The sequence below is a fragment of the Pocillopora damicornis genome, chromosome 10, assembly GCF_964200805.1.
Source record: "Pocillopora damicornis chromosome 10, jaPocDami1.2, whole genome shotgun sequence".
Taxonomy (NCBI): Eukaryota; Metazoa; Cnidaria; class Anthozoa; order Scleractinia; family Pocilloporidae; genus Pocillopora; species Pocillopora damicornis.
In genome coordinates, this window is record NC_142679.1 from 13,615,164 (window position 1) to 13,632,266 (window position 17,103).

At 36.7% G+C, this 17,103-nt stretch overlaps 2 protein-coding genes across 2 annotated transcripts; one reads left to right on the top strand and one right to left on the bottom strand.

Moving 5' to 3' along the window:
• Nucleotides 1–1,506: 1,506 nt before the first annotated feature.
• LOC113675437 (transcription initiation factor TFIID subunit 11) lies at nt 1,507–7,087 on the bottom strand. Its single transcript, XM_027192005.2, has 5 exons — nt 6,811–7,087; nt 6,549–6,636; nt 5,593–5,692; nt 4,287–4,416; nt 1,507–3,367 (listed from the first exon to the last, which is right to left on the bottom strand). The coding sequence occupies exons 1-5, from the start codon at nt 7,053–7,055 to the stop codon at nt 3,364–3,366; spliced, it is 567 nt and encodes a 188-aa protein (XP_027047806.2). The 5' UTR covers nt 7,056–7,087; the 3' UTR covers nt 1,507–3,363.
• Nucleotides 7,088–7,136: 49 nt separating this feature from the next.
• LOC113675435 (protein saal1) lies at nt 7,137–16,085 on the top strand. The gene is made up of 13 exons (XM_027192003.2): nt 7,137–7,471; nt 7,898–7,981; nt 8,960–9,039; nt 9,662–9,721; nt 10,173–10,285; nt 11,042–11,171; nt 11,888–11,970; nt 12,128–12,295; nt 13,194–13,517; nt 13,639–13,805; nt 13,976–14,071; nt 14,566–14,652; nt 15,432–16,085. Exons 1-13 carry the CDS (start codon nt 7,196–7,198, stop codon nt 15,441–15,443), a joined length of 1,680 nt encoding a protein of 559 aa, XP_027047804.2. The 5' UTR covers nt 7,137–7,195; the 3' UTR covers nt 15,444–16,085.
• The last annotated feature ends 1,018 nt before the right edge of the window (nt 16,086–17,103 follow it).

Sequence of the window (17,103 nt, forward strand, 5' to 3'; positions counted from 1 at the left end):
ACACCGACTTGGGTAAACAATTTGATTTAAAAAGGCGATAGTTGTTATGTGATAACTTATCAGAATCAGCGCGCAATTTTGAGTAAATTTCGGGGATTTAAATTTCGCTGTTGGGAATCATGATTACTTCAATTGTTCGTGACTTTTTTTATCGTTCTCTGCTATCAGTCGTTCGACGACTCCTCTTCAAGATAAAGTCAACCGTGTTCTGGCTAATCAGGCTTTTCCAGTATTGTGGGGGCAGGGCCAAGATTGTGGCTATGCTTTTCTGTTACTGTGATTTCGAATGCGTTTACGGGTCCTTTCTGTTTGCTTTCCAAAGGAAAAAAAGCGAGTGTAAATCGCGAAAAATAAACTAATGAAATTTTTAGTTGTGAATGTGATAACATGCGAGGGGAAGGCACTTTACTGATCTGTTTGAAGGCCCTTTGGAAAATGAACAGTATTCTTAGCCGGCGACACTAACATCTTCAGGTTTCAAAATGTCTAGACAACGTATCCTCCTCCTCTTTCCACGTATTCGTACAACGTTAGACATCCAAATAATTACAGAAGCCAGAAAAATTACTTTTACTCCCTCACCCATTGTCGAATCTCACCTGATGTCTTGCCGGCGTGTTTCTCGCTCAACCCCATCAACGCTATCAACATATAAACGTACACAAAGGACACGTGGTTTACATGAGCCGGAAAATTGCGAAAAGTCGCGCGCCAATCAATCCAGACAGACACGACAAATGCAAACTTGTAGAATCTAGGCAAACAAGAATTGCACGGTATTTATGATTTTCATCTGACACGTAATTACTCTGCGAGTAGCCGTCACTTTTTCGGGACAAGAGTCGCAAAACGGCATCTTCTGTACGACGAATGGTGCGAAACTTCATACTTATTGTAAATAGGTTTTATTAATAAGTGCGTATTTCTTTATCGTGCTGAAACCAAACAAAATTGTCTCTTCAACATCGAGATTGTTATATTTGAAACAACTTATTTCTTGGCCGGACTCTGGGTAAATACTTAAAATTTCTCAATGAAAAGTGTAAAAGCGCCTGATGACGAGCACGATCGCTACACAAAATAACGGACTTTTGGACTAAATTTGTTTAAAACATACCAAAATTTGATCTTTTGTTACGTACTCGGAAGGAGTCATAAGAGGTTGTATCCCCTAGACATTTCCACGTGTCAATCAACGTTTATTTGCTTGTGGTAATGCGTAGCTGTTAAAACCAATGGAGATAAGATAAATGACCCTGTTTTTATATTTTTTTTTTTAGTTCTTGTTCAGCTGCTGAACTGATCAGGAGAGAAAATAAAAAGATAGACAAGTTATGTTTTTTATTTGTTTGCTTTTTTTTGGTTGAAGGAGGGAAGGTGGACGCATCTAAATTAGGAAAATAAAGACCTAAAAACCCTACTTTGTTAAAACATCTTGATCGTATCAACTATGAAAAGACTAAATTAGCATACCCTGATTCTACAACGCTCTAAGAATCAACGTGATTATTGGAAAAGCAAACTTTTAATCGCCTCAATCAAATGTACAACTTACATTATCAGTTTTTTTTCGTCATTCGATAACTAATGGTTTTCAATTTTACCGATACCTTCGATGATGACCTTTGGCGTGAGGGGACCACTCACGTAATATGCATAAATTGTTTCTCAGACAACTGTGTACACGAACATAGACAGTGCGTCAGGTAGAGTTGCTTTTGTTTGCAACTTAAAAACACCGTCCATCTTTTCAATTAAACCAGTTGCCACACAACCATTGCTGATGATTAGTTGTCACAAGCCTCCCTTAACAAAACGTTGTAATGAACTTTTGTCCTCTCTCTGTAACAGTTTCTCCACGACACTTTTGTCTCTAATTTCTTTCCATATTCTGTGCAAATTGCTTTGGTTTTAGGCGAAAACTATGGAAACAAAACTCTCTACCGCGGGCTGTTTTAAAATTATACATAGAAATCATTTTTACAGATCACGGACCATTTTCTAATGTATCGTCAAGGAAAGGAGACCAAATTTGGGACAAATATTTCATTATGAGTAGTTCAGACATCCAATAAAAGTTTCAACTTTACAGTGCGTCTGAAATGCAAAGCATAAAACGAGTCACGTTATGTAACGAACCCCTTTTTACCCGAGTGCCCACTCAAACAAAATGTCTGAATAAGCGCCCCGATCAAGTGCCCACAGGTGTAATGTCAAATAGTGCGCCCCTCTCCGATAAGCCCTTCCCCCTCCTCCTTGACTTTCTTAATTAGGAGGGCTACAAGGAAAATCTGTTTCTATTTCCACTTTTTATAACTTTTTAAAGCTTTAACTACACCGGAATCAATACAAAAAATAATAATCAACCCCTCAATTAGGCGACCTTCTCCAAATAAGCGCCTCTCCTTTTGACCGAAATTGAAATGAGCGCCCGGACGCTTAATTAAGGAAATAAGTGATTTGGTCAAACGAGACATGCATTAATATTATCGCATAAAATTGCTTTCTAACGCGACCCATTGAAAAGACCTAAGGTCTCAATTTCTCAGTGTTTCCCATGAGAACTACGCACCCTCCCCCATTAAAAAAAAAAAAAAAAAAAATTACATAGTACCCCCTACTAAACCTTATTCTCGTGATCTTTTCACAAATTGTTTCCTGAGGATCGCGCCTGGCCTCTTCTTGAGCAACTGCCTACTTAAGTGTTGTAAAAAATTGATTACGGACTCACTGAACACAACAGAAACGAGTTTGCTGGTGCCAACAACCTACGCAAAGGAATTCTGAGGAAATTTTGAGCGGGGGCATGAACTTGGGTTAGCTAAGCAATAGACCGCATTTTCTATCGGTTTGTCGGCTTAATTACCCACACGGGATGTTGCGAGAACACGACAAACTTTTCCGAGTGTTCTCTAAACATCCCAAGAGGGTTATTACGCTGGTAAACCGATAGAAAGTGCATTCTATTGCCTAAAAAAAAAAAAAAAGAATAAACATCAATCTTCTATGGGTTTACCCGTACAATAAACGATTGGTTTTTCACCACTAAAGGTGCTCCTTGCATATCACTTATTTTATTATGTATGATAAACGTCGCCCCTATGTTTAAAAAAAACTTCCGCAGTCTCTAGCAGCCCACTCTTTATGCTCTATTATCATTCAGACGTTGTCCAAACAGCCGTTGTGCGTCTTTTTTTGTTGTTACTTCAACAAATTAAGTGAAAATCCAGGACCTTTTGGACTTCCTCTGTCAGAGCTTGAGCTGAAACACTGTCACCTGTGGGTTCTCGTTTAGACATTTTCCCACAATGAGCTTTTATTTAAGTCACATCTTTCTTCCCTCAGGTCACGGGGCGTAGCATTTCACCTAAAGAGAATTTAAGATGCAATGAGCTTTAAAATACTGAGCACGTTCGAGCAGAAAATAGCTCTAAGCAATAACTCGCTGGTGGGAGGTTTTGGTAAAGACCAATTTCAGCCGGGAAAAAAAATGAATCATATTTTTTAAATTAAAACCAAAGTAATATCATTTGACAAGATCAGAAGAGCCAGAGAAGTCACTAGAAGATAAAATTAGGAATTGAAGAGACAACACGACATTTTTACACCTAAATTTGAAACAAAAGTGTCCACGTTTCTTAAGTCTTCAATCTGATTCGTCTAAAAAGAGCACCCTTCTCTGGACAGTGCTCCTGCAGTTTTGTAACAATTGAGGAATTACCAGGAAAACGTTCTAACTTAACCCTTTAACACTTCACACCCTAACATCAGTATGCATATTCTCCATATTGTTCTATATACATTCTCTAAGGTGTTGCCAAGAGGAATTTGTTTAACAATCAAGGGCTTCTTAAGTTGGTAATTATTTCCTTTATTTTTGGACCTTAATGTTTGATTCAGGGGAGATATTGTAAGGAAAATTAAGATGCTAGTCACTCTTAGGAGTGAAAGGGTTAATATTGACCAACATTCAATTTCTCCTCACAGTATCACTGTAGAATCAAACCTTAAGGTTATAAGGATAAAGAGAATGCTTGCCAATTAAAGAGACACTTGATTGATGAACAAATTCTCCTTATCACTGCCATAAGAAATGTAAAGGGTTAGGGGGTTAGGATTCCTGTATCTCTAACTGATAGGGATCACCCACAGGTCCTGCATTTGTGAAGACCACAGCTTTGGAAATTAACTGCTATTAGGGAACACACTCACAATAATTGACTTTAAGTCAACTTTGTCTATCATCTAAGAGAAGAGGAGCATAATTTGCCACAATTAAATTGTACCTGTGAAAAAGTCTCTTCTGATATCTTGTATTTGGGACTAGACCTTTCCTTTTCAACTTCCTGACAGATTCTCTTAGATGTTTTGGTTGAATGGGCCCAGATTCTTTGCCCTTTTCCATTATATCACAAGCTGTATATTAAGAATAATAACCACTTAATGACTAACTTCATGGAAAAAGAAGCTTAGTTCATAGAATCTTGGATTTCTTTTTGAGAAAGGCCAAGAAACTGTCAAGATTACAGTAACAGCATATGCTTTATACCAGTACTTAACATTCACTTGAAAATTTGGGACTTTGGACTTCAGCTAATAGACATACCCAACCATAAACTCTGACAAATATCCCACAGATGAAATATTCCAAGTTATAACCCACCCATTCATTTTCACATGATTCTATTGGCTACTTAATGCCATATGGTGCAAAATCACCGCATAATTATCACGCAATAACCCCCTTCTACAGAGATTTTTGTCCCCCAATTATTTCTCTTGTAAAGAAACCAAGCCAGTGGGAAATAGCCAACTTGAGAGTTTCAATGTTTTCATCTTTGTTGCTTTACATAGAAGGAAAACAAAATATTTTCATTGTGTCCATTGGTAGTGACATTAAAAACTTATTTCAAATGCTGCTCTGCAAAGAACAAAAAAGTCAACAACATTTGCTGTCAACCCACAATATGAAAATTCATGGGAGGCTTATAAAATAAATAAACCATTTTCAGGCATGCCATAATGTCCTTGGCTGAGAGATTGTCCTCAAAATTTCACATTTTCCCTTGAAGCTTTGCTCCTTAGCCAAATATTGACATTATCAGCCAACAGACCAGCCATGTGAATGGGGTTTATTTATTTAATGTTTGACATCACAGAAAAATAGCTTAGTGATAAAGGGGTGCAACTAAAATGTTTCAAATCTGGGTCAAAGCTAAGAATTTCCATGTGTCTCCTGTGAAGTGGGTTTAATACTACTGCTCCTTCTTCTGCATCAGTGGAAGTATATTCATGTGGTGAAAAGAAACAGCAAATGGAATATTTTGCCCTTTTGCCTTGATATAAAATTACACTTTACATTCACAGATTCCCTTTCAGAAACTCAATTTCAACTTTGTACTATACAAAAGCCCTGTCCCTTTGTTTGGTATTACCCATGAAATTCCACCCATAAAATGTGAATATTTGTAAGAAGCACAGAATTTTAAAAGTATTTTAACCTTGAGCCAACCTACTGAAGAGAATAGATATTAAAATTTAAAAGCAAAGAGAAGATTAGAATTTTGATCATGAACTTAAAATTACATGTACCTTCCTCTACAACTTCTCCAACAAATACTTTGGCTATTCCAGCCATAGCTATGACAACATTTGGAGGGATTGAAGTTCCTCCTGTGACACTTTGCATGAGCTGCAGGTAAAAACAGAAATTCAATCAGGATATTACTTAAATAAGATAGATAAGACAGTAAAACTAGCCATATGGGTGTTTTTTTTATTTTTTCAAAAGAAATCTGATTGCATTGGTTTTGTGCCACTCTGCAGTTGGTTTACCCAACTTGTGCCACTTTGTCAACCAATCAGATGCAAAAATAAAACATCTTTTTAGGGGGGAAAGGGGAATAGCAAAACACATCATTATTTTCTCCCACACAATTAATTCAAGCAGTGAATGCCATGAGAAAACAGGGGTACACTTCTAAAGAAACTGTGGTGCTGCATCAGTGGGAGAGTATAACAAGGTAATTTGGTATAATTAACTGAGTTGATAATAAACAACTGTAAATATATGAAAGTCAGATATTTGAACTACAGATAAAGATGTGAATATGAAGACAATCTTCGCAGTAATGAACACTGCTTGTGCAGAAGTGAAAATAAGGCCTGAAAAAAAAAATTCAGGACTGTAAGGGATTTGAACCCATGACCTCTGCGATGCCGGTGTAGCATTCTACCAACTGAGCTAACAAACCAACTGGGTTGATAATGTAAATTGGCTACTATAAAGAGTTTCAAAGCTGACGTTTTGAGCATTAACCCTTAATCAGAGCAACAACGGGGTACAAACACTCGAAACGTCACCTTGGAAACTCTTTATGGTGGCCAATTTACATTGTCAACTCAGTTTATAATACCGTATTACCAAGTGAATGCCATGGTTGGGAACAGAAGCTACAGTTACTGTAACATACAGAGTGATATTTTTCAATATCTGTGCCCTACACAATGGCTGATGTGTAAAACGAAGAAAGGTGTCTTAAACTCACCCGTTTAATTGCTGCCTTGGGAAATGCTGCCCTTCTGTACATTTCATAGCGGTTCAGTTGTTCTTCTGAGAAGGAGGACACAAGCAACCTGACAAATAAGGAATAATCGAAATCCCCTTGTTGAAAAAGGTAAATATTTCTTGTCGATGTTAAAAATTTCAAGTCGCATCGGCCACAGAAGCCGTATTCCTCAAGATCACGGGTACATTTACAAACCAAACTATATTTCCACCTTCAAATTTAGCTAAGCATTGGTACTCACTGCATTTTTTCTCGCTCATCATCGCTGCCCTCTGCAACTGCCTGACTTGAAGCAATGTTTGAAGGTCCAACACTATTTTGCGAAACATCAACAGTATTTGGTTTGGTTTGAACTGTCTCTCTAGCTTTATTATCTGTCACTCGCACTTTAGCTGGCGGCGAGCTTAGATCTGTGTCGTTTGCCGTTTGAGTTTCACCTTCGTCCAGCTTTCGTTTCAAAGCACTTTCTGACGATCCGTCCGACATTTTGGGTATTTCCTTTCTCAAAGCATTCTGGGGGAGACTGGACACCAGCTGTACGTCGGAACTGCCGAACGCTTCCGGAGAGTTCCGAAGTTTGATTCGCTAGAAGATCAAAAATAGATTTTGTAAGACCGGGCTGTAAGATGGCAGATAGGAATCCTTCTCCTCCTCGTTTATCCGCGGAGGAAATTGAGCTAATACAATACGACAACATCGGTGAAACAGTATTTAGCAAGAAATGGGTGCTAGGAACTCTTATGAAGCTGGTTCAATCTCTTCAGTCCACTACTGAAGATTCTGAGGAGGGCCAAAACGACGAACATGCTTCATCGCGCGAGGGAGAAGATAATGCATCACACGAGCTTAGCGATGATTTTGAAAAAGAGCTGTGTGAACTATGGGATATGTCAATGAACGGTGTAAGAATCTAAAGAAGCAATGATCTCAAATGATTTTCGAGCAGTAAATACGCGGAGTAGCGATTTTTTTGTTAGTGAGAGAATGCGTGACATGAAGAAACCTTACGGGGTATGGTAAGGTTATCGTTTAGCAGCGAAAACCTGGAAGTATCTAAGCTGTGTCCGGAAGAGCAGATAACAACTATTAGGGCACCAATCTCAAAGATTTTCGAAGTCACCATTAGGCACCTAAAAAATTCTGAAATTATGACAATATAAATAAATTTTTCGCCAGCTAAGAGCACTCAATAAAGTACAAGACAGGATAGACAATCACGTTTCATAGCATACTCAATTCTAATAGTAAGGTAGAATGGGGAACGGAGACTGGAGGATCGAGATGGTGATGAGGTGGGAAGTTAAACATAACTTTGCTTTTGTTTGCAGGATGTAGCAGCATTTTTGGAAGAAGTGGAAACTACTGAAGTCCTCTTAGATGCTGTATTGAAGTCACAGAATCCAAGAGTTACAGTACGATAATGAATGCTTTTTTTTTTTTTATCTTAACCTCCTCCCATGAGTGACCAAGACAGAATTTCTCCCTACAATATTGATAAAACATCCAGCAGATAAGTGATAGGAATAGAGAAAAATATAAATTTGGAGATTATTAGTTGATCCAACATCAGATTATCTGAACTAACATCACAGGAATTGTATGGAACACAGTTAGGAGAATTACTAATGAGATCTTGGAAGTGAAAGGGTTAATATGTAAGTAGTTAGTGACACTAAAGGCCTCTGGTAATGTTTTACACCCATGATTATGAACAGAAAAAATATATCTCAGAACCACACTTCATGATATCCATAATGGGTTGTTTGGGGTTGTTTAGGTCCAATAAGTCCTGGTATCTTTGGCGTGATGTGTTGGATTCAGGTCGGAAACCCACTACACTCTAACATCAGTATCTGTATTCTTGATACTCTTCTCTAAACATTTCTTTTGGTACTGGCTGGGAGAATCTGTTTAACAATCAAAGCTTCCTGGGGACAATCAAAGCTTCCAAGGTTGACAATCATTTCCTTTATTCTCAGTGTTACTGTTAGGAGAAATTAGATGCTGGTCACTCCAAGGGTTGAAAGGGTTAAAGGTGTTCAAATCCCTTTTTGGCATTGTGAAGAATTTTTACTACCAAGATAATGTAAATTTAGTTCTTGTGCAGTTACAAAGATCAACTATTATTTTACAAGGTTGAATCAAGAAGTGAAAACACTGTGATTCACAAAGTGTAATGAAGTACTGTTATGACTAAAATTAACTCTCATTGTAAGATTTTAGATCTTTGTAATACATGCATGCTAATATGGGATTTTATTTACCAAATTACTTCTGAAAAGCTTGGCATCACCAGAACATCACAAATTCCTGTCGAATATTCCCCACTTGGTTTTCATTTGTTTGGTAAGAATAAGTGACAGGTTGTTTTAATTCTTTGTTGTGTTTAGGAAATTTGTGTCGGAATTCTGGCAAACATGGCTTGCAGTCATGGTGTTTGTGTGAAGATGTTGAGTAATAAAGATCTTGTGTAAGTTAACAGTTTTATCTGTAAACTTACCGTTATTTAGATCTCTGATTATTCTTACTGCAATATTTCTCTTTTATGGTACCAAAATGGCCTTTGATTTATTGTAAAAAAAGTTATAGTATTGATTTAGATTACAGTACGGTACAGTACAACTGAATCCTACATGAATTTTCATTGGTTCATACATGAATCATCATCATTAACAACATTCTGATACTTTATCATATAAAACAAACAGTTTCTATGTGTTTGCGAGTCTGTAAAGTAATACAAGGCTGCCTAGAGGTTATCATCAAGGGAATCTGGGGTGCCCAGCTCTCACATGCTTTTATAAAAATGAAATTATGTAAGTCGCCCATTAAGATAAAATTTGGTTGCGTGAGGCACCTGGGCTCTGCCAGACCACAGTCCTGTAATAGATTGCAGAAGATGTCAAAATGTGGTAAGGAAATCTGACAGACTTGGCTGCACTTCATGTGCCTCTTTTTTTTTCTTACAGCATTTTGAAGTCATCTGTGGTATATTATGAAACAAATAGATGTAAACAAATAGACAATAGATACTGCCTAGCTACACAAGTGAAGAATTTATTGCACCATCAATCCTTGAACTTATTTTGCAGTGATATTGTTACAGTTCTGCTTGATGAACCAGATGCTCCAGTCCTGGTGGAGGTTACAAGGTACACTAGTGAATTAATATATTGTAAAACCTTTATGAGGGAGTTTTTGTGTCTAGTTCAAAGTGGCAAGGATTCAAGCCTTTAAAACCTTAACATCAGTTTGCATATTCTCTATACTGTTCTCTATACATGTCCTATATGGTATTGACAAGGACAATGTGTGTGTGTTTTTTTTTTTTAGCAATCAAGAGCTTTTTGTTTTGATGATCACTTCCCTAATTCTCATATCTTCTGTGTTAGATTCAGCAGTGATGATGTTAGGAGAAAATAGATACCAGTCACTCCTCGAAGTTAAAGGGTTAACCATTTTCCCTTTCCCATTGAGGCTCAGCAAACAGTTAGAAATTACTTCTTTTTTCAGCCAAATATCGAAAAACCACTTTTTTTTCTTCTTACTCATTTCAAAGACTTTTTTCGTACACTTACCATCCATTTTTCTCAATTTTTTTAGACTGATTCATGTTTGTTTGAGTAATGATGAGGTTGAATCACAGTGGATGGCAGTTTTGGAGGCAGAAACAGTCTTCAAGAATTTTATGTACATCCTGGAGAACTCTTTAAATGGTGAGTCCAACTATGAGTTACCGGAAGGGGGCTGACTCACTAAAACTATGCAACATCACCTATACTACATCAAGCCCTTCTTAGAGTATACACTTGGGATGAGCAAAAAGTTGCATGTTTCAGTGTATTGGTCTTTGGAAAGGTTATGGTTTAAATTGATTTTAAAGTCACTCTAATTTTAAACCAGTTTGATTTGTGTCTCCCTTTGTTCTAGGTATATTACCATGGTCCTTAAACAAAGAAAAAAATCAAACCAGTTCAAATTCTTTTCAAACTGTATAGCTTTCAAGTACATAAGAGACAAATGAAAGATTGGGCTGCTGCAATCATCAGGGATTTGGTAGCAACCTCCGCTTTTTTTTTTTCCTCAACTGGCTGGCTTTTTTTGCTTTTTTATCCTTGTGGAGATCTTTATGCACACTGAGGAAAATTATGTACCCATCTCAGGCATTTTCCTGAAAGAAGTTAACCCTGTCTCTCCCAATTCTCCTTACTGTCAAACTTATGACTTTTTTTTAGTTTTTTAGTAAAAATCCCCTAATTGAAATATTTTTTTAAATTTTTGTCATCACATGAGTGTTTGATATTTTATTGATAATTGTTATAGGGGAAATTCTATCTTGATCACTTATGAGAATTAATAAAAGGGTTAAAGATGTTTTAACTCTTTAGCAGTCTGAATTTTAGAAGTTTAGAGGGTGTTCCTAGGAAATACTCAGTATTTATTTCTTGCTGTTATTTTATTTTGCTTTGCAGTGGATCTTCTCACTAACTGCTCCCAAGTGGTAGATAAGGTTTTGGATACAAATGATGAAATGTTGCGAGCCTGGGCGGACTTACCCTTGGTTACTGCTGTTTGTGAAGCCATGAAACAGATGCATATGAGGTCATAATTTTTATCATGTCAGCCTTTTTTAATTTTCCTGGCTCATCAAATTTTTTCTAACTATATCATTCTGAAAGTCTTTGGTGCCAGAAGCACCTCAGGATTTCTGATGTTGCAATATATATCTCCCATACATCCCAAGGGATTGTTTTAAATCCTATGAATGTTAGATTTCTTTCCCACATCGTGCATCTATCTGAATCCTCTTTTGCACTAAAAGGTAAATTTAAATGTTAAAAATTGTATCCTACATACAGGGCTCCCTACATGACAGAATTTTAGGTTTGATTCATTTCTCCCTCAAGCCCTTTCAAAAATAGTTAATGAATGCTTTTGAGACCTTTCAACATACCTTAACAGCCAAACATCAGTATGCACTTTCTCCATATTGTTCTTTATACATATTCTAAAGTGCTGACAAGGAGAATTTGTCCGACAAACAAGAGTTTCTTGACTTCATGATTATTTCATTTATTCTCATGAGTTTTATGTTTGAGTTAGCAGTGATACTGTTGGTAGGAATTAGATGTGTATCACTCTCAGGAGTCAAAGGGTTAAAAGACACCTTGGTGACCTTATTCCCTTTTCTAGCAGAATTTCCAGTGAGTTTCCAGAGTATAGTATGGGTGTGATTACAGGTTTTTTTCTGTAACCTTACACTGTGTCAATTGTGAAATTACTTTTGTTTTGATTCTTTGCATGTCTACCTTTCACAGATCTGAACAGCTCCATATAGTAGAGACACTTCTTCACATTCTTCAAATGGTATCCACTGTAGAACAAGGTGTCCAGGGGTTAGGTGGGTAATAATTATATCCAACGTTCTGATGTGAAATGTTATATAATTATCATCAGATTATACTAAATCCTTTAGAATGATGACAGGCAATTGAAATGTACTCCATCAGTCATTACTGCTATCAAATGATTAATTTTAGATTTTTACTTCTTTTCAGTGAGTTGTGTATCTGTTGTTCCACTTCTGTGCCATTTTATTGCTGAGTGTGGGCATGATGAAGGAGGCATTGTTGTTGGTCGTGAAGTGTCACTTACTGAATCCTTCTCAGTGTTGAATGTTATCCTTGTGGCAGATCCCATTACTGTGCTGACAGCCATGGAAAAAGGTAACATTCAACCCTTTAATTCCAAGATCTGGTTGTTAATTCTACCCTCTAGTTGCTATATGTTTCCTTATAAAGCAGCCACGAGACTCTGATGTTAGATCAAGGTAGCAACGTCTACAGGATGAGTTTGAGTGTTCTCATTACCTGTTTGGGAGAAGTTACATGACAATCACTTCTGGGAGTTAAAGGGGTTTTATGTTAAGTAAATTCTGTTCAGTTAAGGGTCACTAGTTGTTTTGTATCCAGTTGTTTTGTACCCAGCTAGTCAAGGTTGATTGGTACCCAGTCAGTTGGGTTGTTTTGTACCCTGCTAATTAATAAAGCGTTTTTCATTGGTGTTTAAAGGAAGGTTGGTTTCTGATTTTTAATAGCAATGTAACCTGGGTTAATTAAGTAAGTTTTGTTTACGTGGGGTCCATTTTTGATATGAGACCACCAAAGGGAGAAAAAAAATCACACTTACACTAGCTGTTACAAGTATAAACAATAGACTGTTCTATTCAAGATATCACTTTAACCCTGCTTACTTGGGCTAGGCAATAATTTAGTCATTTTTGTAAGAAGGTGAAAAGTATACACAACAGAATTTTGTTTGTATCTTTCTCACTTTACACTAATAACTTAGTGTATTCAATAAGGGACATCTAAATACTGGGACAGGTATGAATCGACCTGAGGTTCCAGTATGAACTGACTCAAACTGGATGCAAATCAACTAAATTTGAATAAGGAATGACTGTGAGTATGGAAAAGTTGGATACCCAGCCAAGAATCTGTAAACAAGCAGCAGTGTAATATTGCAGAAGAATGCTGGACTTACTTTTTATGGCGTACATGGAAAGAAGTTTTTGTTACTTCAATCTTTTTGTGTGATTCTCATGATGTGTTTGTTTTTCAGATCCAAGAATTATGAAGGTACTTCTGGGTCTTCTAGGATATTCCTGCAAGATACATCGCAAAAGAAGCAAGAGCAGTTTGAACAGGCTTTCTTTCACAGAAACCATGGAAAACAAGTTTGAAAGAAGTTTTAGCAAAGAAGAAAGTACTGAAGAAAATGAAAAAAACAATGCAGAAAAAATCAAGGCAACAGATGCTGATTCAGAACCTTTAACAGACAAAGCACATGTGGCATATGGAGAAAATGCAGAGTTAAATGAAAATGTACAAAAAAGTGATCATCAAGCAGACAATCATGAAGGTAGCCTTGTGGATCAAGTGGAAGGTGAGAGAAAGGGTTTCCTGCTGTCTCTTTAGCCTTTCCTTTAAAAATTTAATTTTCCTACAATTATATGGAGGAAAGGACCTGGGTGCATCCTTAACTTCACTTTAAATCCTGTTTTCAGAAACTAACATGAGTAAAACAAAAGATGAAGCACCCAGTTCTTCCCAAGAAACAATGAAAGATCAAAATGATGGAATTAGTGATCAAGTCAATATTACTGACGTCCACCATCAATACTTCACAGTGGCTACTAGCTTCTTAAAAGATGTCATTTCTGAATCTGCTAAGGTAAGGACTATGTAAATGAACACATAGAAGATATCATGGTGTTTCATAATATTCACAAGCATGGGCATAGACCTCTGGAACTAGCCTCATCTAAGTGTTTCTTCCATAACCAGTAAGCTCTTAGTGTTTGCTCTTGATCCACTAACATTTTCTTTTCACTTTTCCTTCAGGCTCCACAATGTGTTTCAAGCATGTTAGCACCTCATGAAACTCTTCTCCAGAAGATAGTTCATTATGCAAGCAGGATTACAGTCTACAACACACTGGTTGGTTCAGCAAATATGTTTACAAATTTTATGGCCAAGTTTGAATTAATCCTATGAATCAGATAGCATCCAATAATTTCTTGGTTTTCTTCTTCTCAACCCCCTTGCCCATAACTGTATTGGAACTGTATGGAGAAATATAGCTTTGGTTACTGTTGGAAGGCAAAGTGTTATATGTTAGAGGGACAGATACTTAATGATTTCTCGTCATTAACCCTTTAGCTCCCATGAGTGACCAAGACAGAATTTCTCCTCACAATATCAATACAATAGCAAGCAGACAAGTGATGAGAATAAAGAAAAATATCAGTTAGGGGATAATAAGTTGATCCAATACCAAATTCTCCAAACTAGCATCACAAGAACTATATAGCAGACAGTAAGGAGAATTATTAATGAGATCTTGGGAGTTAAAGGGTTTAAGTGTAATATAATATGTAAGTAAAGCCTCATAGTGACTACTTTTTGATGTATTGTACTGATTTTTACTCAAGGTGTGTGAGTTGGTGGAGTCAACACTCAGCACATCTGAATTGTCATCTCTACACAAGAAACTGTCAGAAAGACTTTTTACACAAAAGGTGAGACAATGTCTGCTTTGAGAGCAAAAATGTTTGCAACGGTCAACTCTCCTCATGGAAATTTATCCAGGGGTCTTTATTACACAAGGTATTATTAGTAATTATCACTAAATAGGAAGCATGTCTGAAAGAAAAGACAATAAAGATAAAATCTTTCCAGTATTACATTAGATCATGGTCTTCCTTCACTTTGGTTGACCAGAGAGATGACAATGTATTGTGTTAAAATAATTGTGGGCTCACATTTCCCACCTCTGAGTGGCTAAAAATTAGAAATATTCATTGCAGCTTTGAAATGGGTTTCCCATTGAGCTGCTGAAAATACACTGCTTGTTCAGCAAAGTTTTGAAGTTTTAAAATACTTTCTCACAACTAGCCACCAAATAAGGGGGTAATGACATTTCAAAATCACAATTAGTTTGTAATATTGTATAGTATTATATTACTTTGACAGAGAAATTTAGTGGACCCTGTGTTAAGCAGACACTCTGTATCAAAAAAACAAAAAAACAAAAACAAAAAACAAAAAAACAGTACCTTACCAATAAGTCCCAAATTTCCTACCATATTTACTGCAAAATGAACCTGTACTCAGTGCATGGCACCATTGAGCATACACAGACACAAATTAAAGTTAATCACTTTTGTTTTAGTGGCAGACGTGCTGCACTAAGTGGACGTGTTGAAGGGACTTTAGTGGGTTTCTGCCTAGTAAGGGTTTGATTGTATTACTTTGATGACCTGACTTATTTTCTCTTACTTTGTCTCCTGTTTTTAAGGTCCATTTGTAGAGGAAAGGAGGAATATTGTTGAAAGGATTAAGAAGGCCCTCTCACCATTTTTCTTGCCTTTCAACCCTTTAACTCCCAGATCAAATTTGTAATTCTCCTTACTGCCAACCATACAATTCTTATGTTAGTTCAGAGAATTTAGTATTGGATTGACTAATTATCAGCAAATTCATATTTTTCTTTATTCTCATCACTTATCTGGTTGATATTATATAAATATTGAAAGGAGAAATTCTTTCTTGGTCACTCATGGGAGATTAAGGGTTAGTTTGTGGCTTTGCTGCCTGCAATAACTTGCTCACATTTAGGAGTGATCAATGTGAAAAGTCTCCCTATAGTTTTAATGAAACAGGGAGTAAGTGCAGTAAGTAAGAAGGTTGAAAATCATCAACTGTGAGACATAGTCTTCAATTATTACCAAATTTAGATATAAATTAGACATAAAACAGAATTCAAAATCTGGGCTCTCCACATGGAAAAGAAGGGAACACTGGTGGACAGTGATGCACTGTAAATAAGCATGAAACTCTTGTGTGCAGTCCTTACTCAATTTATTAATACATCTTACAAGTTTCCCATGATTATCAAGTGTATAATTTATTTCAGCAACATATTTTTGTAAATAAAGTGTATTATTAGAACCAGTTGATTTCCAGATATGGGTGAATTATTTCTCTGTTAATCAGCTCTGTAAAATGAAATGGTTGCTATTATCTGCTGGCTTTGGCTCATGCCACTTAAAACTAGAAGTTGAAGGTTAAAGCACTAATTACTCTCCTTTATCAAAACTACAGGACTAGATTTGCCCCCCTCCCCCTTCTGCTCCTCATAAGATTGGGATTGGATCGAGATCCTGCCCCAGTTGCACCAGGATCCAGTCACTATTTGTGATCAATGTGTTGAAATAAACGTGGAAACCTCTGAAGCAATACACTGCTTTATTTGGTCATTGTTTCATACAACTTTTCATTGCTTATGATATCTAGAGTAGTTCTATGGTACAATCTTAATCTGATTGTAATGTTACTAGCCACAATACGACATTTTAAGACCTAAAAATGCCTGCATCTGATACACAACTTAAATATACCAATTAATGTGTCGTGAATAACTACAGGAACAAATTATTGATTGATTGGATTTTATGCTCCAATGACATTAGAAAGAGGGGGATTGGTTGCCTATTATTCTGCTGACAAGCACTTTTGAGGGAGATAATTTAACCCTTCAATGGCCATGATCTCATTGGTGATTCTCCTTACTGTCTGCCATACAATTCTTACGATGCTAGTTCTGACAATTTGGTACTGGATCAACTAAAAAATCCTCAAACTTATATTTTTCTTCATTCTCATCATCTGTCTGATTGATATTGTAAGGAGAAATTCTGTCTTGGTCACTCATGGGAATTAAAGGGTTAACCTTGTACCAAAATTAGATGCTACAAATCCTATAATTCCCAGAACTGGCCAACAATATAAATCACTTCACAAGTGATCTACCAGTGTCGGGCCTTACTCTTATCCAAAACAAAGCTATTTGCTTGATCACACAGGCTGGTCTCTCGCTTTTTGATGTCAGTTTGCTCCTGGCCATCAGTTCACACAACAGTAAATGGCACTAAAGTAGCGACAGCTTGGGTCAGGTCATAAAAAGAGGA

What these genes read in the sequence shown, in the direction of transcription:
- LOC113675437 (XM_027192005.2), bottom strand. Translation starts at nt 7,055, where the DNA reads ATGTCGGACGGATCGTCAGAAAGTGCTTTGAAACGAAAGCTGGACGAA. An exon ending in GATGAGCGAGAAAAAATGCA is followed by an intron (nt 6,637 to 6,810) that starts GTGAGTACCAAT and finishes CTTATTTGTCAG; the next exon opens with GTTGCTTGTGTCCTCCTTCT. An exon ending in TGGAGAAGTTGTAGAGGAAG is followed by an intron (nt 4,417 to 5,592) that starts GTACATGTAATT and finishes CTTAATATACAG; the next exon opens with CTTGTGATATAATGGAAAAG.
- LOC113675435 (XM_027192003.2), top strand. Translation starts at nt 7,196, where the DNA reads ATGGCAGATAGGAATCCTTCTCCTCCTCGTTTATCCGCGGAGGAAATT. An exon ending in GGGATATGTCAATGAACGGT is followed by an intron (nt 7,472 to 7,897) that starts GTAAGAATCTAA and finishes TTTTGTTTGCAG; the next exon opens with GATGTAGCAGCATTTTTGGA. An exon ending in TCATTTCTGAATCTGCTAAG is followed by an intron (nt 13,806 to 13,975) that starts GTAAGGACTATG and finishes CTTTTCCTTCAG; the next exon opens with GCTCCACAATGTGTTTCAAG.